We start from the raw sequence: 24008 nt of genomic DNA, 5'->3' as shown, positions 1-24008 counted from the left end.
TTAAAGGTCATGTGCGTGGAAAGGCTGGCAGCCCAATACTTTTGACAATATAATGTTTGGTTCTGACTCCAGGTCACATTTTTCTTTGTGTCATTCATCTGTAATTTCCTAGAAAACAGCTATAATCCCAAATAATTTTATTCTTAAAATCTGATACTCTACTTGGGGAACACGCGTGGGAAAGGTGAATTTGCTACGTGACACAGATTTGTCTGCAAATAAATTCATATTTTGCTTCCCCTTCTTTTCTATGGGCATTCCCTTTTGTCATTCACCTTTCTCATTCCATAGAAAGCAATGATAATCTTGCTTCATCTCAATTTTATACATCACCACTAAACTTGGAGAGTATGTCTGCTAGGGATTTATGTGATATGTCTAATGCTTCTGACTCCATTATTCTCCATGGGCATTCCCTTCTGTTCCATTATTCTCTATGGGCATTCCCTTCTGTTCCATTATTCTCTATGGGCATTCCCTTCTGTTCCATTATTCTCTATGGGCATTCCCTTCTGTTCCATTATTCTCCATGGGCATTCCATTCTGACTCCATTATTCTCCATGGGCATTCCCTTCTGTTCCATTATTCTCCATGGGCATTCCCTTCTGTTCCATTATTCTCTATGGGCATTCCCTTCTGTTCCATTATTCTCTATGGGCATTCCCTTCTGTTCCATTAGTCTCCATGGGCATTCCCTTCTGTTCCATTATTCGCTATGGGCATTCCCTTCTGTTCCATTATTCGCTGTGGGCATTCCCTTCTGTTCCATTATTCTCCATGGGCATTCCCTTCTGACTCCATTATTCTCCATGGGCATTCCTTTCTGTTCCATTATTCTCCATGGGCATTCCCTTCTGTTCCATTATTCTCCATGGGCATTCCCTTCTGACTCCATTATTCTCCATGGGCATTCCTTTCTGTTCCATTATTCTCCATGGGCATTCCCTTCTGTTCCATTATTCTCCATGGGCATTCCCTTCTGTTACATTATTCTCCATGGGCATTCCCTTCTGTTCCATTATTCTTTATGGGCATTCCCTTCTGTTCCATTATTCTCTATGGGCATTCCCTTCTGACTCCATTATTCTCTATGGGCATTCCCTTCTGACTCCATTATTCTCCATGGGCATTCCCTTCTGTTCCATTATTCTTCATGGACATTCCCTTCTGACTCCATTATTCTCCATGGGCATTCCCTTCTGACTCCATTATTCTCTATGGGCATTCCCTTCTGACTCCATTATTCTCCATGGGCATTCCATTCTGTTCCATTATTCTCTATGAGCATTCCCTTCTGTTCCATTATTCTCTATGGGAATTCCATTCTGACTCCGTTATTCTCCATGGGCATTCCCTTCTGACTCTATTATTCTCCATGGGCATTCCCTTCTGTTCCATTATTCTCTATGGGCATTCCATTCTGTTCCATTATTCTCTATGAGCATTCCCTTCTGTTCCATTATTCTCTATGAGCATTCCCTTCTGTTCCATTATTCTCTATGGACATTCCCTTCTGACTCCATTATTCTCCATGGGCATTCCCCTCTGTTCCATTATTCTCCATGGGCATTCCCTTCTGTTCCATTATTCTTCATGGGCATTCCCCTCTGTTCCATTATTCTCCATGGGCGTTCCCTTCTGTTCCATTATTCTCCATGGGCATTCCCCTCTGTTCCATTATTCTCCATGGGCGTTCCCTTCTGACTCCATTATTCTCCATGGGCATTCCCTTCTGACTCTATTATTCTCCATGGGCATTCCCTTCTGACTCCATTATTCTCCATGGGCATTCCCTTCTGACTCCATTATTCTCCATGGGCATTCCCTTCTGACTCCATTATTCTCCATGGGCATTCCCTTCTGACTCCATTATTCTCCATGGGCATTCCCTTCTGACTCCATTATTCTCCATGGGCATTCCCTTCTGACTATTATTCTCCATGGGCATTCCCTTCTGACTCCATTATTCTCTATGGGAATTCCGCTGCCCTGTTAAAGTCTATGGGCATTCCATTCTGTCATTACTTTTAGTATGTCCCATAGAAATGCACTTGTGGGTTTAACCAATCATTTTTTGTGTATTTATTTTCCATGTAAGGGGGTGTGGCCTATGAATACATACTTTTATTTATAGGTGTCCCTCATTCCCATTTCAGAAAGTTGGGTGGTATGGCTATGGCTTAAAGAATGGAGGTTTATGGGTAACAGGGAATGCAAGCTTCTGATTGGCTGCTTTAGGTTAATTTTTTTTTTTGCGATTTGCACAATTTTGTGATGTTTCCAGTGTAAGCAGCTTTTTAAATTAAATTTAACCAATGGAAAGCTAGTTACTAGGCAAAAAAAGTAGGTTTGTATGCATGTTTCCCACGCTCTAATGGGGTACAACACGTACTTTTTCAAACCGCACCACACTCCAGTGTGAATGGGCACCTCGAATATAATAAAAAGCCTATTGTGCTGCGTTGAAACGCTTCCTGCGAAGTTTCAGATCACGCGTCCAATCGTTGGGTCAGAAGGCTTCTTCACATTTGCAATGGAGTTCATTTGATATGTCGCCTCCTGAATGCCTGTTTAACCAGCGAAAGTATGCAGCACTGCAGTCACCTGCCATACACCCAGTTACTGCACAGTCCCCTGCCATACACCCAGTTACTGCGCAGTCACCTGCCGTACACCCAGTTACTGCGCAGTCCCCTGCCGTACACCCAGTTACAGCGCAGTCCCCTGCCATACACCCAGTTACAGCGCAGTCCCCTGCCATACACCCAGTTACAGCGCAGTCACCTGCCGTACACCCAGTTACTGCACAGTCCCATGCACCTGAATGGGTCACATTTGGTGGTGGCTGCACAGTGGAGCAAAAAATCGAGGCTGCAGCAATGCGCTCTACCCCCTCCGTCTGCCATTGTACAGTTTTTCCACTTTCACTGCCATAACCACCAAAGGGGACGGGAGAGTTAATAGCACTGAATCTGGTGCTAAGGGTTATTATTGCATTCACTGACACCAATGTTGGAGGTTATTTTTGCATTCACTGACACCAATGCTGGGAGGTATTATTTCGCTTAATGACACCAATGTGGGGGTTATTACTGTATCCAATGACACCAATGCAGGGGGTTATTACTGAATCCACTGACACCAATGCAGAGGGTAATTACTGTATCCACTGACACCAATGCAGGGGGTTATTACGGAATCCACTGACACCAATGCAGGGGGTAATTACTGCATCCACTGACAGCAATGCGGGGGTTATTACTGCATCCACTGACAGCAATGCAGGGATTATTACTGCATCCACTGACACCAATGCTGGGGGTTATTACTGCATCCACTGAGAGCAATGCGGGGGGTTATTACTGCATCCACTGACACCAATGCTGGGGGTTATTACTGCATCCACTGACACCAATGCTGGGGGTTATTACTGCATCCACTGAGAGCAATGCGGGGGGTTATTACTGCATCCACTGACACCAATGCTGGGGGTTATTACTTCATCCACTGACACCAATGTTGGGGGTTATTATTGCACCCACTGACACCAGTGATGGGGGTTATTATTGCACCCACTGACACCAGTGATGGGGGTTATTATTGCACCCACTGCCACCAGTGTTGGGGGTTATTATTGCGTTCACTGACACTAGTGTTGGGGGTTATTATTGCGTCCTCTGACACCAATGTTGTGGGTTATTATTGCTTCCAGCCTTTTCAGTGTGCAGTGCAATATGCTACAAACAATGCAGCAGGTCCAAAATGCCTCGGTGTTGAGGTATGATAATGATCTGCTATTGTGCGGCCCTCTGGAGGTGTCGGAGGCTACACTTGAGGCCTTCTATAATTTTCAAGTTGACCACCACTGTCCTGTACCTCACATGTGTGGTACAATCACTGTTTACATATGCATGCCGGACCTACGCACGCATTTTCATTTGTGTGTATGCACGGGGGCTTGAATTTTTATTAATGAATTAATTTTTATTTGAGGCTATAAAACAAAAAAATTTGGTGTGTGCATCCTATGGTATGAGACAAGGAAGGGGGGAGCAGCATTATTTGGAAGTTGGACACACAGAAATTAGGATCGCTGGGCACGGTTCTTGGATGACACAACCCAAACATGGCTAATCAGGGCCTGGGCAGCTTTACCGGGGTGTCAGATGTGTAAAACCCGCCCTCTGTCAGATGTATGGACCTGGCAGTGACAGAGTTAAACTGAGAAAATGGACCATTTTAAGGAAATGATACAGGAATTTTGAAATTGGCAACAACATGTCTCAAAAAAACGTTATTATAGGATTCTAACATATATTATAATAATATTTCTAGTTGGTGAAAGATCTGGACTGCAGGCAGGCCAGTAAAGCCCCCGGACTCTTCTACTATGAAGCCATGCTGTTGTCATAGATGCAGTATGGGGCTTAGCATTGTCCTGCTGAAATATGCAACGCCTTCCCTGAAAAAGACGTCATATGGATGGGAACATACACTGTTCTAAATACTGGATGTATCTTTCAGCATTGATGGTGCCTTTCCAGATTTGGAAGCTGCCCATTCCATACACACTAATGGCCCCCCATTATTATTATTCTACAGTATTTATATAGCGCCAAAAGGTTTGCTCAGCGCTGTACAATATAGTGGGGGACAGAACATGAGACAAGACAGTAACAATACAATACACGAGGGGATCGAGGGCCCTGCTCTTTCGAGCTTACAATCTAGGAGGGAGGGGATAGTGGTACAGGAGGAAGTGGCTGTGGGGGATGGAGTGGTAGGAGGATTGGAGGAGATCGGCTGTTAGGTGAGGGTGGGGTAGGCTTCCCTGAAGAGATGGGTTTTCAGGGTGTGCCTAAAGGTGAGGAGGGTAGGTGACAGTCTGATGGATTGGGGTAGGGAGTTCCAGAGGATGGGGAAAGTCCTGGAGAAGTCCTGTAGTTGGGCGTGGGAGGAGAAGACCAGGGAGCAAGATAGGAGGTCCTGTGAGGAGCGAAGATTACGGGTTGGGTGGTATTTGGGTATCAGGTCGATGAGGTAGTTTGGGGCAGCGTTATGAATGGCTTTGTATGTCTGTGTTAGTAGTTTGAATTTAATGCGTTGGGCAATCAGGAGCCAGTGGAGGGAATGACAGAGGGGGGTGGAGCCCAGTGGAGGGAATGACAGATGGGGGTGGAGCCAGTGGAGGGAATGACAGACGGGGGTGGAGCCAGTGGAGGGAATGACAGAGGGGGGTGGCAGGAGCGGTTGGTAAGGTAGATGAGTTTGGCCGCTGAGTTCAGGATAGACTGAAGCGGGGATAGTCTGTGATGAGGAAGGCCGGTGAGGAGGGAGTTGCAGTAGTCCAGACGTGAGATAATAAGGGAGAGAACGAGTTGTTTAGTAGTGTCCGGGGTTAGGAACGAACGTATTTTGGAGATGTTGCGGAGGTGGAGCCTGCATGAGTTTGCCAGCGATTGGACATGGGGTTGGAAGGACAGGTTTGAGTCTAGAGTGACACCTAGGACTTTGGCTTGTGGGGTGGGACTGATGGTGGCGTTGTTGGTCATGATGGAGAGGATACCCCCATACCATCAGAGATGTTGGCTTTTGTACTGGGTGATGATAACAAGCAGGAAAGTCCCTCTCCTCTTTAGTTTGGAGGACACGGGCCCTATGGTTGCTTTACAGCAGTGGTGTTGATATGAGCGTGGGGACCGCACCCAGGTGACACCCTATGGGCTGGCGCCAGCATAAGCCCTGCTGATGACTTCACCCCCGGTGCTATGAAAACACGGCATCCTGTGCACATCTGCAGGAATGTCAGGGGTGCCATGTTTAGCATAGCATGGGCGGCACCTGCAGAGACTCCCAAAAGTTAGTGCCGCCCTCTGGGACGAGATGCTGAGTGGGGGAGAATGGCTTAGGAGAGGCAGTGGGGAGAACCTGAGGTAGGCTGAGGCTGAGACTCTGTTGAAGTAGAGTGTTGGCTTGCTGGTGCTCAGGGTCCAAGAGGGATGAAGGGGACTCAGGGACTTGCTGTTTGCAATAGAGACCCAATCTTTTCCTATGACTCGCAGAACTCAGTTTCTCATTGCACCCGCCCTGGCTCCCCGATCCCTGGGCACCCTGTGACACTGCTCCATGGAGTTCATCTTGCGGGGCGCTGGGATTTGGGATCACCTAGTAACTACCTACCTCCTGCATCACCTGTGCTGCAAATCCCCACCTCATCTTTGCTTTTTGAACTTGTGCCTACTGAAATTCCATCATCTTCTCTGTCCTTTTAGGTTGTCACCCTCCTTTTAAAATCAGTGCCCCCCTCACCCTTCCAGTGGCCTCCATTCCTAGGAAGGGTGATCAGGGTGAAAGCTGTGACATACACCTGTCAGTGGCAGCAATGTGCTTAGCTGGAATCTGCCTCCCATGGGAATTGTCAAATTTCCACTCATCTGACCACAGAACAGTTTTCCACTTTGCAACAGACCATTTTAAATGAGCTTTGGCCCAGAGAAGATGGATCATGTTCAGATATGGCTTTTTCTTCCCATGATAGAGCTTTACCTTGTATTTCTGGATGGTACAGCGAGGTGTGTTCACAGACAGTGGAAGTTTTCCTGAGCCCATGCAGTGATGTCCATCACACAATCATGCCTGTTTTTAATGCAGAGCTGCCCGAGGGCCCGAAGATCACCACCATCCAATATTGGGTTTTGTCCTTGTCCCTTGTACAGAGATTTCTCCAAATTCAAAGAATCTTTTGATGGTATTATAAACTACAGAAGATGATATATTTAAAGTTTTTGCAATTTTATGTTGAGGAATATTATTCTGAAATTGTTGGACAATTTTTAGATGCAGCTTTTCACAGATTGAGGAACCTCTGCCCATCTTCACTTCTGAGACACTCTGACTCTCTAAGATGCTTTTTTTTTATACCCAACCATGTGACTGACCTGTTGCCAATTAACTTAGCTGCAAAATGTTCTTCCAGCTCTTTCTTGTTAGTACCACTTACGTTGCCAGCTTTTTGTTGCCCCGCCCCAACTTTTTTGAGATGTGTTGTTGCCATCGGTTTCACACTGTCCTGATTTTTCCCTTAACCACTTGCCGTTCGGCCGCTGTATATAAATGGCCGGATGGTGGCAGTCCAGGGGCAGGTTGCCGTTCATAAACGGCACCCGCCGTTTTGGACTGGAAGCGCGCAGCACCGCGATCCGGTACCCACTGTTTCCTCCGGACACAGTGGAACACCGATCGTGGTACGGGACCTCTGTGCGAGGTCCCGATCATGTGATCACTGATTGGCAAATCAGTGATCACATGCAGAGTAGTAAGCAAGATGTCACTTCTGACATCATTGCTTACCACGTGTTAAATCTGTGAATGATCACAGAGGTCACATGGTACAGGGCTATTCACAACAGCCTTGTACCATGTGACAAGCTGTGACCAATCACAGCTCACACAGTAGTTCTCAATCGCTGCAAGAATGCAGCCTGAGAGAAGGAGAAATTATTGCTTTTACAGCCCTTATGGGTGTAAAAGCAATCAGTGTAAAAAAAAAAAAAAATCTTCATCACCCCCCACAAGTAGTACAGTGTCACCATGGTGACACTGTACTGCTAGGATGACAGTATCTAGAAAAAAAAAATAATAATATAAAAAAATAAAATAAAAATTTTTTTACTAAAAAAAAGATAATAAGTTTTTGGCCAAGATTTATGATGAAATATTATTTATTTGCAAATTTGTATAAGAAAAACACTTTTTTTCAAAATGTTTGGACTTTTTCATTTATATAGGAAAAAAAAATAAAAATCCCAGTGGTGAATAAATACCACCAAAATAAAGCTTTATCTGTCTAAAAAAATGCTAAAAAATTCATATGGGTACAGTGTTGCATGACCGCGCAATTGTCATTCAAAGTGTGACAGCGCTGAAAGCTAAAAATTGGCCTGGACAGGAAGGGGTGAAAGTGTCCGGACTGGAAGGGGGTGAAAGTGTCCGGACTGGAAGGGGGTGAAAGTGTCCGGACTGGAAGGGGGTGAAAGTGTCCGGACTGGAAGGGGGTGAAAGTGTCCGGACTGGAAGGGGGTAAAAGTGTCCGGACTGGAAGGGGGTGAAAGTGTCGGGACTGGAAGGGGGTAAAAGTGTCGGGACTGGAAGGGGGTAAAAGTGTCGGGACTGGAAGGGGGTAAAAGTGTCGGGACTGGAAGGGGGTAAAAGTGTCGGGACTGGAAGGGGGTAAAAGTGTCGGGACTGGAAGGGGGTAAAAGTGTCGGGACTGGAAGGGAAGGAAAGTGTCCGGACTGGAAGGGGGTAAAAGTGTCCGGACAGGAAGGGGGTGAAAGTGTCCGGACTGGAAGGGGGTGAAAGTGTCCGGACTGGAAGGGGGTGAAAGTGTCCGGACAGGAAGGGGGTGAAAGTGTCCGGACTGGAAGGGGGGGAAATTGTCCGGACTGGAAGGGGGGGGGGAAGTGTCCGGACTTGAAGCGGTTAAAATGGTCCATTTTCTCAGTTTAAACATTTTGACATGTTTTCTGTTTTCTATTGTGAGTAAAATCCGGGTTTATGAGATTTGCAAATCATCGCATTCTGTTTTTATGTAGATTTTACACAAAGCCCCAACTTTTTTTGGAATAGGGATTGTAATCCTCAAGCCTTAAATTTTATTTTTTAAAACGTGTGTGGGGAAAAAAAAAAAAAGTATGCAAAACTAGCTCTGGTACCAAAGGGGTTAATACACAATAATACAATGCCGAGAAATTGGGGAGTGAGCTAATGAACCCGGCTGAGATCTAATAGTAAATGGGGTCTCATTGGCTTCTTCGCACTGCGCTGGCGTACAGGAACGTTGACAAATCTCCTCCGGGGCTTCTTGTTTTGAAGTCATCTGGAAGGGATATGATTCTGTCTCCCCAGCATTACATCAGAGTCCAGATGTCATTGTTCTGTCCTGAAAAGGATCTGATTGGTTGGTTGCTCGGTTTCGCCTTCATTGTGTAGATCCTCAGAATGTATTTCAGGACGGAATCTTATTCCTGCATTGTTTTCTGTCACACAGAAGAGACATGAGCGAGACAACTGCGGTGACGGTGGATTCCCGGGTGCTGGAACTGGCATCCCAACTGACCGAGAGCAGCAGCAGTTCAGTGCCAATCCTACTCCTGAAACTGAAGGGTAAGGCTTCATCTGTCATCTTCCCTCTAATACTCCTGATATGGGAGCCGGTCAGAATAGAAATTGTAATTGCTGACTTCTATTTGAAAGTGCAATCTACTTCCTCTACTACCTATGAGAAGGCCTGCCCTGGAACATGCATCTTCAAAAACAAGTCTGCAATAGACGTTTCTATATTCCTATCATTAAATGTTTCTTTTAAAGGTGAAGTATAGCCAAAACTATTGCTATATACTTCTCCTGTCACAGGTGTGCAGTTTGTTCTGTATTCCTGGAAAACTCTCAGTTTTAGCCTGCTGTTGACTGAGCCGGATTAGGCTCTGAAAAGATCCCAAACATATGGTCGGTGAGTGCTGGAGGGTTAGAGCAGAGAGCCAGTGACTTGACAGTCCCTAGCCGTCTGCTCACTGAGAACGGAGTGATCGGTGGCCAGCCTCTCCCCCACCTCCACAGCCCAGCACTCAAGTGAGTGCTGGAGGGTTAGAGCAGAGAGCCGGTGACTTGACAGTCCCCAGCCCTCTGCTCACTGAGAATGAAGTGATCGCTGGCCAGCATCTTCCCCAACTCCACAGCCCAGCATTCCAGTGAGTGCTGGAGGGTTAGATCAGAGAGCCGGTGACTTGACAGTCCCCAGCCCTCTGCTCACTGAGAACGGAGCGATCGGTAGCCAGCCTCTCCCCCACCCCCACAGCCCAGCACTCCAGTGAGTGCTGGAGGGTTAGAGCAGAGAGCCGGTGACTTGACAGTCCCCAGCCCTCTGCTCACTGAGAATGAAGTGATCGATGGCCAGCATCTCCCCCAACTCCACAGCCCAGCATTCCAGTGAGTGCTGGAGGGTTAGAGCAGAGAGCCAGCGACTTGACAGTCCCCAGCCCTCTGCTCACTGAGAACAGAGCGATCAGTGGCCAGCCTCTCCCCCACCTCCACAGCCCAGCACTCCAGTGAGTGCTGAGGGTTAGATCAGAGAGCCGGTGACTTGACAGTCCCCAGCCCTCTGCTCACTGAGAACGGAGCGATCGGTAGCCAGCCTCTCCCCCACCCCCACAGCCCAGCACTCCAGTGAGTGCTGGAGGGTTAGAGCAGAGAGCCGGTGACTTGACAGTCCCCAGCCCTCTGCTCACTGAGAATGAAGTGATCGATGGCCAGCCTCTCCCCACCTCCACAGCCCAGCATTCCAGTGAGTGCTGGAGGGTTAGAGCAGAGAGCCAGCGACTTGACAGTCCCCAGCCCTCTGCTCACTGAGAACGGAGCGATCAGTGGCCAGCCTCTCCCCCCCACCTCCACAGCCTTGCACTCCAGTGAGTGCTGGAGGGTCAGAGCAAAGAGCTGGTGACTGACAGTCCCCAGATTTCTGCTCACAGAGAACTGAGAAATTAGTGGTTGTTGTACGCTCAGTTCTCAGTCTTAGAAGCAGCGGGAGACAGATGCAATGAGTATAATTTTTTTTTTTTTAATCATTTTTTTTTCCTGAAACCCATACTTCTATTTTAAACCAGAACTGGAATTGCCCCCCCAAAAAACATTTGCTAACAGTTAGAACTTACATAGCAAGGTATAAACCAGGGATAGACAATCTTTGGGAGGTAAAGATCTACCTGAATCACATGACCCCACTACAGGGGATTCGGGAAGGCTCAGTACATGGGGGATCAAGAGGGCCTAGTACAGGGATGTCTGGAGGATTCAGCACAGGAGGGTCAGGAAGGCTCAGTACAGGGGGGTCAGGAGGACATAGTACAGAGGGGTCATGAGGACACAGCACAGGGGGGTCAGGAAGGCTCAAAACAGGCAGGGTCAGGAGGGCTTGCTACATGGGGGATCAAGAGGGCCTGGTACATGGGGGGCCAGGAGGGCTCAATACATGGGAGATCAAGAGGGTCCAGTACAGGGATGTCTGGAGGATTCAGCACAGGAGAGTCAGCTCTTACTGTGAAGAAACCTTTCCGTGTTTGGAGACACCTTTTCTTTTCCTTCAGACGTAAAAAGCGCCCCCTTGTCCTCTGTGATGACCTCAGGGTGAATAACTCTACACCGAGTTCACTATATGAACCACTGATGTATTTATACATGGAGATCATATCCCCCCCCCTTATGTATTATACATGGAGATCATATCCCCTCTTATGTATTATACATGGAGATCATATCCCCTCTTATGTATTATACATGGAGATCATATCCCCCCTTATGTATTATACATGGAGATCATATCCCCTCTTATGTATTATACATGGAGATCATATCCCCTCTTATGTATTATACATGGAGATCACATCCCCTCTTATGTATTATACATGGAGATCATATCCCCCCCTTATGTATTATACATGGAGATCATATCCCCCCTTATGTATTATACATGGAGATCATATCCCCCCCTTATGTATTATACATGGAGATCATATCCCCCCTTATGTATTATACATGGAGATCATATCCCCCTTATGTATTATACATGGGGATCATATACCCCCCTTATGTATTATACATGGAGATCATATCCCCCCTTATGTATTATACATGGAGATCATATCCCCCCCTTATGTATTATACATGGAGATCATATCCCCCCTTATGTATTATACATGGAGATCATATCCCCCTTATGTATTATACATGGAGATCATATCCCCCCCTTATGTATTATACATGGAGATCATATCCCCCCTTATGTATTATACATGGAGATCATATCCCCCTTATGTATTATACATGGGGATCATATACCCCCCTTATGTATTATACATGGAGATCATATCCCCCCTTATATATTATACATGGAGATCATATCCCCCCTTATGTATTATACATGGATATCATATTCCCCCTATGTATTATACACGGAGATCATATCCCCCCCTTATGTATTATACATGGAGATCATATCCCCCTTATGTATTATATTGGAGATCATATCCCCCCCTTATAAATTATACATGGTGATCATATCCACCCTCCTTATGTATTATACATGGAGATCATATCCCCCCTTATGTATCATACATGGAGATCATATCCCCCTTATGTATTATACATGGAGATCATATCCCTCCTTATGTATTATACATGGTGATCATATCCCCCCTTATATATTATACATGGTGATCATACCCCCCTTATGTATTATACATGGAGATCATATCCCCCCCCCTTATGTATTATACATGGAGATCATATACCCCCCTTATGTATTATACATGGTGATCATATCCCCCCTTATATATTATACATGGTGATCATACCCCCCCTTATGTATTATACATGGAGATCATATCCCCCCCCTTATGTATTATACATGGATATCATATTCCCCCTATGTATTATACATGGAGATCATATCCCCCCTTATGTATTATACATAGAGATCATATCCCCCTTATGTATTATACATGGTGATCATATCCCCCCTTATGTATTATACATGGAGATCATATCCCCCCATATGTATTATACATGGTGACCATATCCCCCCTTATGTATTATGCATGGTGATCATATCCCCCCTTATGTATTATACACGGAGTTCATATCCCCCCCTTATGTATTATACATGGAGATCATATCCCCCCTTATGTATTATACATGGAGATCATATCCCCCTTATGTATTATACATGGAGATCATATCCCCCCTTATGTATTATACATGGAGATCATATCCCCCCTTATGTATTATACATGGAGATTATATCCCCCCCTTATGTATTATACATGGAGATCATATCCCCCTTATGTATTATACATGGAGATCATATCCCCCCTTATGTATTATACATGGAGATCATATCCCCCCTTAATCTCCACTTCTCAAGAGAAAATAAATTCAGTTCCTCTAATCTCTCCTCATAGCTGATCTCCTCCATGCCTCTTATCAGTTTGGTTGCCCTTCTCTGTACTTTCTCCAGTCCCCCAATGTTCTTTTTGTGAATTGGAGGCCAAAACTGAACTGCATATTCCAGATGTGGTCTTACTAATGATTTGTACCGGGGGGGGGGGGATGATATCTCTCTCTCTGGAGTCTATACCTCTTTAATACAAGAGAGGATTTTACTCGCTTTAGAACCTGCAGCTTGGCATTGGTGCCATTATTAAGCTTGTGGTCTACCAGAACCCCCAGATCCTTCTCCACCATTGACTACCCCCCCCCCCCGGATCCTTCTCCACCATTGACCCCCCCCCCATTTGTACCCCCTAGTATGTATGATGCATGCATATTCTTAGCCCCCAAGTGCAGAACCTTACATTTATCAACATTAAACCTCATTGGCCCCATAGTCCCCCAATTACACAGAGCATTGAGGTTGGCTTGTAAATTGGAGACATCCTGTAAGGACGTTATTCCACAGCACAGCTTGGTGTCATCTGCAAAGATTGAAGCTGTATTTTTAATCCCAGACCCTATATCGTTTATAAATATATTAAAGAGTAAGGGTCCCAACACTGAACCTTGTGGTACCCCACTAATAACACTGAACCTTGGAGTACCCCACTCACACCCCTAGACCATCCAGAGTATGAATCATTCATACATGTGGGGCCAAGAGGGCCCAGTACATGGGAGATCAAGAGGGCCCAGTACATGGGAGATCAAGAGGGCCCAGTACATGGGAGATCAAGAGGGCCCAGTACATGGGAGATCAAGAGGGCCCAGTACATGGGGGATCAAGAGGGCCCAGTACATGGGGGATCAAGAGGGCCCAGTACATGGGGGATCAAGAGGGCCCAGTACATGGGGGATCAAGAGGGCCCAGTACATGGGGGATCAAGAGGGCCCAGTACATGTGGGATCAAGAAGGCCCAGTACATGGGGGATCAAGAAGGCCCAGTACATGGGGGATCAAGAAGGCCCAGTACATGGGGGATCAAGAGGGCCCAGTACATGGGGGATCAAGAGGGCCCAGTACATGGGGGATCAAGAGGGCCCAGTACATGGGGGATCAAGAGGGCCCAGTACATGGGGGATCAAGAGGGCCCAGTACATGGGGGATCAAGAGGGCCCAGTACATGGGGGATCAAGATGGCCCAGTACATGGGGGATCAAGAGGGCCCAGTACAAGGAGATCAAGAGGGCCCAGTACAGGGAGGGTCAAGAGGACCCAGTACAGGGGGGGTCAGGAGAGCCTAGTACAGGGGCGTCAAGAGGACACAGTACATGGCAGATCAAGAAGGCCTGGTACAGGGAAGTCAGGAGGTCCCAGTTCAGGGGGGTCAGAAGGGACCAGTACGGTGGGGTCAGGAGGGCCCAGTACAGGGTGAACAAGAAGACTCCGTACATGAGGGATCAAGAGGGCCCAGTACGGGAGGGCTCAGTACATGGGGGGAGGGGGGGTGTTAGGAGGGTCAGTATATGGGAAATCAAGAGGGCCCCAGTACAGGAGGGTCAGGAGGACTCAGTACAGGGGGGTCAGGAGGACCCAGTCAAGGAGGGTTAGGGTTAAATGTGGAAAAGGTTTCTTTGAACATTTTTTTTTTTTTTTTTGTCAGGAGGGCTCAGTACAGGGGGATAGGGGAATAGGCTCTATGCTCACCCCACTCTTTGCTCCAGCAGGCTTCCACCACACTGTGTGACCAATATCCCAGAAGCCTCTTCTGTGAGGCACTCCAGCCAGCAGTCACACTCTGAAGTCATCTTATGCAGAGTCTAGACTTAAAGCCCAACTAAACAAAAAATGATCCCTTCTAGTGAGTCCACACTGCAAGGTTTAATAGCTTGTTTTGTCTAGGAGAGAGGAGAAACCGTTTTACTTACCTGATCCTCTGCTCCCCGGGTGGTGCTCCCCCATGCTCTGGTGGTGAACTGTCCCTCAAGTCCAGAATGGCGTCAGGACCCTAGACCTTCAGAGCCTGGGGGTGCAAAAGCTTAAGTAAATATATCCTTTTATTGTTTCCCTAAACAAAAACAAGCAATTAACCCTTGTAGTGAGGGCACGGCCCCTATGCAAGGAATTATTAAGTTGGGTTTTATCGTACATTTAAGTCTTGCAGTGGGGATAATGGGACTTCTCAAAAAGTGTGACAAAATAGTGGCAACACCGAAAGAGAAGCTTTTGCAAAGAGATGTTATCTTACAGTAGAGACAATTTAGAAAAGTACATAGGGGTGAGGGGGTACTGGAAAATGGGGTTTAATCTGTGGTTTTCCTTTTAATAATTAATCATTGTGTCTGCAGAGATCTTAAAAAGTGCAGCTGCTGGAAGCAAAGAACTGCAGAGAATTAAAGAGGACCTGTATAACTACGGCCTTGTCCAATATTGTGTGCTGGTTTTGAAACAGGACTACAGTCGGGTGGAAGGAGGCTGGGCAACAGCTGCCAGTCTAGCCGATATTCTAAGGTAGAGTACCAAGTGTCAATAAAGAGCGTTAAAATGAAATTATTCAGTTCATGGTCTTCTAATGATATTATACAAGGTGTAACAATTCCCAGAATGGACTGTCCACAAAAAAAAAAAAATTTGCTTACCTATACGCTAGCGGCTGTTGTCACCTTCAGAGTAGCCCCTTGTGAAGTGACGCACTTTTCTAGATGACTGTGCCACTGCTGAAAATGCTCCTGAAATTAAATTTTACAAAACGCTGAGCAGTAACTTTGTCACAGCTCACTAGATGTCCAGAATACCCCTATGGAAGAAAAATAAATTGGAAATATATTTTTAAAATATTCTTCCCTAATATATTGACATATATTTGAAATGCTACAATTTTGGCCATATTCAATATCTATCTATCTATCTATCTATTATCTATCTATCTATCTATCTATCTATCTATCTATCTATCTATCTATTATCTATCTATTATCTATCTATCTTCTATCTATCTATCCATCTATCTTCTATCTATCTATCCATTCAGTCGTATCCGACCCTTGGCGATTGCATGGATCGTCACACGTAAGCGACTTTTTCCATGAATTCTCTTAGCAATTATTTTACAGGGTAGGTTGCCAGGACTTTCCCCAACTCTACCATGCAGGAGATCCCGCATGGCCAGGGATCAAACCAGGACAATTTAGACAGGAGCCAATTAATCTACCAGCATGTCTTTGGAGTGTGTGAGGAAACCGGAGTACCCGGAGGAAACCCACGCGAACACAGGGAGAACATGCAAACTCCATGCAGGAGGCGCCATGGTTGCGAATTGAACCCATCACCCATTTACTGCACGGCAGAAGTGCTAACCACTAAGCCACTGTGCCGCCCATATTCAATATATTTCAATATAATATCAATCTTCTTCAGGGGTTAAAGGGCCAATGTAGCCGATATTATTATTATTATACAGTATTTATATAGCGCTAAAAGGTTTGCTCAGCGCTGTACATTATAGTGGGGGAAAGTACATGAGACAATACAATAACAATACAAGACACGAGGGGTTCGTGGGCCCTGCTCTTTCGAGCTTACAATCTAGGAGGGAGGGGATAGTGGTACAGGAGGAAGTGGCTGTGGGGGATGGAGTGGTAGGAAGAGTGGAGGAGGTCGGCAGGTTAGCAGGGGGTGGGGTAGGCTTCCCTGAAGAGATGTGTTTTCAGGGTGCGCCTAAAGGTGAGGAGGGTAGGTGACAGTCTGATGGATTGGGGTAGTGAGTTCCAGAGGATGGGGGAAGTCCTGCAGTCGAGTGTGGGAGGTGGAGACCAGGGAGCTAGAAAGTAGGAGGTCTTGTGAGGAGCAAAGGTTATGGGTTGGGTGGTATTTGGCTATCAGGTCGGTGAGGTAGTTTGGGGCAGCGTTATGAATGGCTTTGTATGTCAATGTTAGTAGTTTGAATTTAATGCTTTGGGCAATCGGGAGCCAATGGAGGGAATGACAGAGGGGGGTGGCAGAAGCGGAGCGGTTGGTAAGGTGGATGAGTCTGGCCGCTGAGTTCAGGATAGACTGAAGAGGGGAAAGCCTGTGTTGGGGTAGACCGGTGAGAAGGGAGTTGCAATAGTCCAGACATGAGATAATAAGGGAGTGAACGAGTAGTTTAGTAGTGTCTGGGGTTAGGAACTAACGTATTTTGGAGATGTTGCGGAGGTGGAGCCTGCATGAGTTTGCCAGTGATTGGACATGGGGTTGGAAGGACAGGTTTGAGTCTAGAGTGACACCCAGGACTTTGGCTTGCGGGGTGGGACTGATGGTGGCGTTGTTGGTCGGTACGCCCCGACGTCGCAGGGAATGGAAGACAGATGCCGGCATCAGCCGGAGAACATTGCCGGGGACGCTGCAGGGGGGACATCGCGGGAGCGAAGGACAAGGTAAGTGCAGGAGGGATCCCGGAGCAACGCTGCAGTGTATTCCTGAGTGTAGTACGTGGTTACCGCTTTTGGTGCTGAAACTTTACCCCGAGCTACACTTGGGAATACCGCCAGGGGGGTTAAAGGGCCAGGAGATGCTGGCGCCAAGGGGTTAACAGCATTTCTCATACAAATAGATAAAAAAATATTATTGATAGATAAAAAAGACTTCTTGCATCATCTTGGACATCTTCCCGCCCCTCCTTAAACCGCCTATGCCATTCAAAAACACTGGATTTCCCATAAGCCTGTTGTAACACAGCTAAAGTTTCACTCGCACTTTTGCCAATTTTTACACAAAATTGGATGTTTATCTGCCACTCCAGATTCCTGTCACTCACTTTCCACCAACAAGGCAACACACACACACATGTTACTTCTTCTACTACTCCGTAAGGACCGAGTCCACTGGTCTACGACCCAGAAGAGTGCGAGTTAGAACATGTCAGAACACTCTTGAGTGCCAATGGCTGTGCGATTCCCCGCCATAGGGCTACACGACGGGCATTCCGGGAGTGAAATTCTCCCACTTTGTATGACAGGACTGTTGTTCAGGTGTTTTTCTCCAGGAATATATGTTTGCAGGCTTGTTGTGTCGGTGTAAATGCCTGATTGAAAACTGGAGTCCTCTCATACTTCTGATTTTGTTTACAGCATTTATTGTTTGAGTCTCACTTGATATCTTGTAATTTTACCTTCTTCATACACTGGATGTGACTCCCGTTTTTCCATGTTATCCCGCCTAACAGAGTGCTCATAGTTTGTTGTGTCTTTGTCCAGTTCCTGCTGTGTAGGACTGAATCCTAAGAATGACGCAGAAGAGTTTCACTCTCAGATCCTGCCCTCTGCTGTCCTCAACATGCTGGTGCTGGGAAGACGCATTCAGGCGAGATATGTCCGCTCCGTCAAGGTTCTTATTCTGTTTGTATTTTCTAAGGCAAAATAAAACTATGAAAAATGTTGATAAATGTATCTGTATGGCAACATCTGTACAAGACTACGTGGCATCATTTCAAAGCTGAAATCCAGTAGCACAGCAGCAGCTGTCCGCCCCTCCCCCTCCGATGTCCATTCACAGAAGGTATTGTATTTTATTAATGATTCAAATAACACAAAGCACTCTGTGATTGGACAGGAGGAGGGGAGGTCCAGGCAGAGCAGCTGCATATGATTCTGCAGCTGCTGAAGCTCAGACCAGAAGGTATAGTGATAGCTATGCTCTTGATACTCGGTAAAAATGTAAATTGCCAATTAAATTGGTTGTAATGGCTCAAGGTCTTTTACCTTCATGCATTCTCTGCATGAAGGTAAAAAACCTTCTGTATGCAGCAGCCCCCCCCCCCTCCCTCCCTCAGTCCCCCCTAAAATTTACCTGATCCCCAGGGAACAACCACTTTAAAAATCACCCGCAAAGCTGCATCCTTCTTTTACAGGGATCTGTGAATGAGTAAATTACAAGTCCCATCTGACACTGCGGCAGATGAGTTATAGTTCGCCCGATTTTAGGGCAGCACAAAACCAAATTACACCACCATGGTATATCTTGGTGCCCCCCGCAGTCTAAATTGGAGCCAATGGTGGAGTGATGCATCAGGGAAAACATGAAAACAAAGGTGAGGGGAGGACAATATGGCCATCCAGGGCCCCTGGGGGACTTGTACCACCATGGCCTACGGGAACTAAAGTGCAAGCAGTGCAGACAAGTCCCAGCATGAATCCCTCAGAGATGAGGATGTGACCCCCCCCCCACTAGTGAAAGACTACAAGTCCCAGCATGAAATGAACCCCTGAGATCTAAGGATGTGACCCCTTAGGTTTCACGGGTTGATGCTGGGACCTGTAGTCCTTCACTAGTTAGGGGGGGCGGGTTTCACATCCTTAGCTCTGAGGGGTTCATACTGGGACCTACAAGTCCCAGCATGAAACCCTGAGATCTAAGGATGTGACCTCCTCCTCCCATCCGAGGGTGTCATCTGTCCTCCCTGTATAGGTCTCGGCTTGACTCCTGTCCTGTCATGACACAAATGGGTCCATCCCCGGTGCCCTTCCTCACCTCAGAGTCTCAGAGTTGAGACTCAAATCCAGTTCCCTTCAATCTGAGCAATGGCGCCGCAGATGCTGGAGGAGGTGGGCAGAGTTAACCACTAGGAGCAGAGGAGGTGAAAGTAAAATCCTCTGCTCTGAATGCTGGGGCCTCTGCTGTGCTGTGCATTAGGTGATGTGATGGCACTGGTTGCTAGACCCCAGGCTGTCCTAGCAACCAGGGGACAGTAGCATCAGCAGTGGAACAAGCAAAAATGGGTCTCGGCCAGCCAGGACACTAATCCTTGATTACTGTCTGTGAGTAGAGCAGCACTGTGTCAGCTTTTTTTTGGGTGATCAGATTGACCCATGTGTCCCCTCTGCCTGGGGGCGGCACCACCCTAGGCAAATGCTTAGGGTCTAGTGGGTAGAGTAGTCGATAGTCAGATTAGGGTAGAGAGTTCCAGAGGATGGGGGAGGCTCTGGAGAAGTCCTGGAGATGAGCACGGGAGGAGGAGACAAGGGAGCTAGAGAGCAGGAGGTTGGTGGAGACAAGATTGGTGATGTAACTTGGGGCAGAGTTATAAATGGCTTTATATGTTATTGTTAATGTTTTGAATTTTATTCATTGGGCGATGGGAAGCCAGTGGAGGGATTGGCAGAGAGGGGTGGAAGACACTGAGTGGAGGCAAGTGGAGGGATTGGCAGAGAGGGGTGGAGGACACTGAGTGGAGGCCAGTGGAGGGATTGGCAGAGAGGGGTGGAGGACACTGAGTGGAGGCAAGTGGAGGGATTGGCAGAGAGGGGTGGAGGACACTGAGTGGAGGCCAGTGGAGGGATTGGCAGAGAGGGGTGGAGGACACTGAGTGGAGGCCAGTGGAGGGATTGGCAGAGAGGGGTGGTAGACATGGAAACAGTTAGTAAGGTGGATGAGTCTGGCAGCAGCATTCATGATAGACTGAAGAGGGGATAGCCTGCGGTGAGGTCGGCTAATGAGGAGTTAAAATAGTCAAGGCGAGATATAACAAGGGAGTGAATGAGTTGCTTATTGGTTTCCGGGGTTAGGAACAGTCGTATCTTGGAGATGTTGCGGAGGTGAAGTCTACACGATTTGGACAGTGATTGGATTTGGGGCTGAAAGGACAGATGGGAATCCAGGATTACACCTTGTACCCTGGCATGAGGGGAGGGAATGATGGCTGTATTATTCATCTTGATGAGAATTCAGGGGAGGGGGCACAGGCTGGAGGGATTATTATGAGCTCAGTTTTAGAAAGATTGAGTTTGAGGAAGTGGAGTGACATCCATGCTGATATGTCACTTAGTAGGTTAGTAATGCGAAAGGAGACTGAAGGGGTGAGGTGAGGAGGAGACTGAAGGGGTGAGGTGAGGAGGAGACTGAAGGGGTGAGGTGAGGAGGAGGCTGAAGGGGTGAGGTGAGGTATAGAAAGATAGATTTGTGTGTCATCAGCATAGAGATGGTACTTAAAGCCATGGGAGTTTATCAAGTGACCAATTAGGAGGTGTAGATGAAGAAGAGAAGGGGTCCAAGAACAGAACCTTGAGGGACCCCTACAGAGAGAGGAAGTAGAGAGGAGGAGACCGAGTTAAAAGGAACACTGAAGGAGCACTGCGATAGGTTGGAGGAGAACCAGGAGAGAGCAGAGTCTTGGAGGCCAAGAGTGGAGTTTTTTGAGGGGGAGGGGATGATCAACAGTATCAAAAGCCACAGAGAGGTCAAGTAGTAAGAGTACGGAGTAGTGGCCATTGGTTATAATAGTTACTAAATTATTAGTGAGTTTTAGTAGGGCAGTTTCAGTGGAGTGGAGTGAGTGAAAGCCAGACTGTAAAGGGTCAAGAAGGTTGTTGTCAGTGAGGTAGGAGCTCAGGCGATTGTAGACTAAGCGTTCTAAGAGTTTAGAGATAAACGGGAGCAAGGAGATGGGTCTTAGGTTGTTCAGGTTTGGGGGGTCCAGTGTGGCATTTTGAAGTACGGGAGTGATGTGCGCATGCTTTAGAGGGGAGGAAAAGGCTCCATTAGAGAGGGAGAGATTGAAGATGTGAGTGAGAGAGCATAGGATGGAAGAAGAGGGTGACCGTAGTAGTTGTGAGGGGACAGGATCCAGGGGGCAGGTGGTGAGATGGGCTTCGGAAAAAAACTTTAGTGACCTCTTTGGTAGTAGCAAAGTAATAAGAGGAAAGTGTTGAGGGAGGTTTAGTATAAGGTATGCTAAGTGGGATGGATGCCTGTGCAGTGGCGATGTCCCTACGAATTGCATCAATCTTGTTTTTGAAATGATTGGCAATCTCATAAAGCAGTGAGTGAGGTACTGGGTGGAGGTAGAGAAAGTAGAGAGTTAAAAGTAAAGAGATGACAAGGACTGGATGACAAGCTATTAATAAGGGTGACAAAGTAGGCTTGTTTGGCAGCATGGAGGGAGGAATTGTATTTTAAGAAAGCAGATTTATAGAAGGTGAATGCTGGTTGGGATTTGGTTTTACGTCACAATCTTTCCAGCTCACGAATATGTCTCTTAAGATTTCTGGTGTCTTCACTCTGCCAAGGTTGTAATGGTCGGTTTCTGGTACTTCATTTAAAGTATAACTAAAGGCAGAACTTCTTCTTTTTAGTTTTGGATAGAGCGGAGATGGATTAGACCACTTTTTAGGTTTTTATTGCTACCTCTACCTCTGTTAGGGAGATTCACCCTTTTTGTCTTGTTTACCATTTCCGAAATTAAAAGAAAATCCCAAATTTTGGGTTGCCCTCAGAACAGTAATAGAGGATAAATCTTCCAATTGGGGTACTAGTTCTGGTGACCTGGGGGCCCCAATGGATTCCCCTAATTTGTGGTGATTTTCTCTCACTTCCTGTTTTGGCCATGGTACAGGAAGTGAAGGTAAATCTCCCTAATGGAACATAGATGGCAGAAAAAAAAAATATGATGGGTTGTAACCCTCCCTTTTTCCAAAATGAAAAAAAAAAGTTTTGTCTATAGTTCTACTTTAAGAAGAAAAATGTACTTCATTTTGGGGATTCTTAAAGTGGTTCTATGCATGAAGGTAAAAACTCTTCTGTGTGCAGCTCCCCCCAATACTTATACTTACCCTCCTTATACTTACCTTAGACCGATCTCAATCCAGCACTGTGCACAATAACGGCTCTCTCCCTCCTCATTGGACCAGAGCCAATGGCTCCCGCTCCTGTCAATCACAGCCTGTGAGGAGAGGGCAAGACTGATCCATGCTCTGTGTGTCATTGGACATACAGAGCTTGCTCAGGAGCAAATACGCACAAGTGCCCCCACAGCAAGCAGCTTGCTATGGGGGCACTCTGCAAGGGGGAGGAGCCAGGAGTGCCTGCAGGGGACCCGAGAAGAGGAGGAGCAGGTCTGCTCTGTGCAAAACCATTACACAGAGCAGGTAGGTATAGACATGTTTGTTACTAAAAAGCATTTTTTTTTCAATATCACTTTAATGACGAGGGACATTTCAAGAGCAAGATGAACAAAATTCACATCTGATAGCATGAATTGATGGCACCTCTGATGCTTCTGTGTCTATAATGTCCATTTATTCATCAATCTATAGGATGAAGAGAGGACAGAATTGTTCCGATGTTTCAGGCAGGTGATGGATTCGCTATGCTGGCTGTTTAGTGGTCACGTGCAGCTGACAGAAAATGGTAAACCATATAAAGTGCATCTGTCTGACTCTTATGGTAACAAAGAATAACCTAGAATTACTATGTCCTGTGTGTCATTTCAGTCTCCAGACAGGAACACTTCTTGCAGCTGCTGATGACGGATGACGTGGAAACTGGGACTTCTGTCATGTCGGTTCTGCAGAACATTCTGAGAGCGAACAGGTAGCTGTTACCTTTTATTGTAGCCATATACAGTGCTGTGAAAAAGTATTTGCTCCCTTCCTGATTTTTTTATTCTTTGCATATTTGTCACACTTAAATTTTATTTGTTTATTTCAGGTACTTCTATAGCGCCGTCAATTTACGCAGCTCTTTACATACATATTATACATTCACATCAGTCCCTAACCTTCAAGGGGCGTACAATCTAAGGTCCCTAGCTTACATTCATACATACACATACTAGGGACAATTTAGACAGGATCCAATTCACCTACCAGCATGTCTTTGGAGTGTGAGAGGAAACCGGAGTACCCGGAGGAAACCCACGCAAGCACAGGAAGAACATGCAAACTCCAGGCAGGTGGTGCCGTGGCTGGGATTCAAACCAACGACCCTAGTACTGCCAGGCGGAAGTGCTAACCATTTAGCCACCGTGCTGCCCATATGATTCAGATCATCAAACTAATTTTAATATCACACATAGATAACCAAAGTAAATACAAAATGCAGTTTTTAAATGAGGATTTCATTCATTAAGGGAACAAAGCTTTACAAACCTGCCTTGTTAAATCATGAATTAATTGTGATTAACCACATTTTTTGGAAAGCTGAGTTAAATTTCACTTGCAACACCCAGGCCTGATTACTACCAGAGCTGTTGAATCAATAAATCACTTA

General features: G+C 46.4%; 1 protein-coding gene across 1 annotated transcript in view; it reads left to right on the top strand.

Annotated features, from left to right (window-relative positions):
* IQCB1 (IQ motif containing B1) overlaps positions 1 to 24008 on the top strand; it is a gene marked incomplete at its 3' end in the record, with an annotated part of 45289 nt that overhangs the window by 2449 nt on the left and 18832 nt on the right. The window contains exons 2-7 of the mRNA XM_089664512.1: positions 9051 to 9166; positions 15335 to 15497; positions 18221 to 18350; positions 23054 to 23147; positions 23231 to 23330; positions 23448 to 23481. Coding sequence (XP_089520638.1) covers positions 9058 to 9166; positions 15335 to 15497; positions 18221 to 18350; positions 23054 to 23147; positions 23231 to 23330; positions 23448 to 23481 — 630 coding nt within the window. The remainder of the gene's footprint in view (positions 1 to 9050; positions 9167 to 15334; positions 15498 to 18220; positions 18351 to 23053; positions 23148 to 23230; positions 23331 to 23447; positions 23482 to 24008) is intronic.

Source organism: Staurois parvus, unplaced genomic scaffold, assembly GCF_062004578.1.
Source record: "Staurois parvus isolate SC_StPar_1 unplaced genomic scaffold, SC_StPar_1.0 ptg001928l, whole genome shotgun sequence".
NCBI classification, from domain to species: domain Eukaryota; kingdom Metazoa; phylum Chordata; class Amphibia; order Anura; family Ranidae; genus Staurois; species Staurois parvus.
The sequence above is the reverse complement of the archived record's forward strand: the minus strand, read 5'-3'. Positions and strand labels throughout refer to the sequence as shown.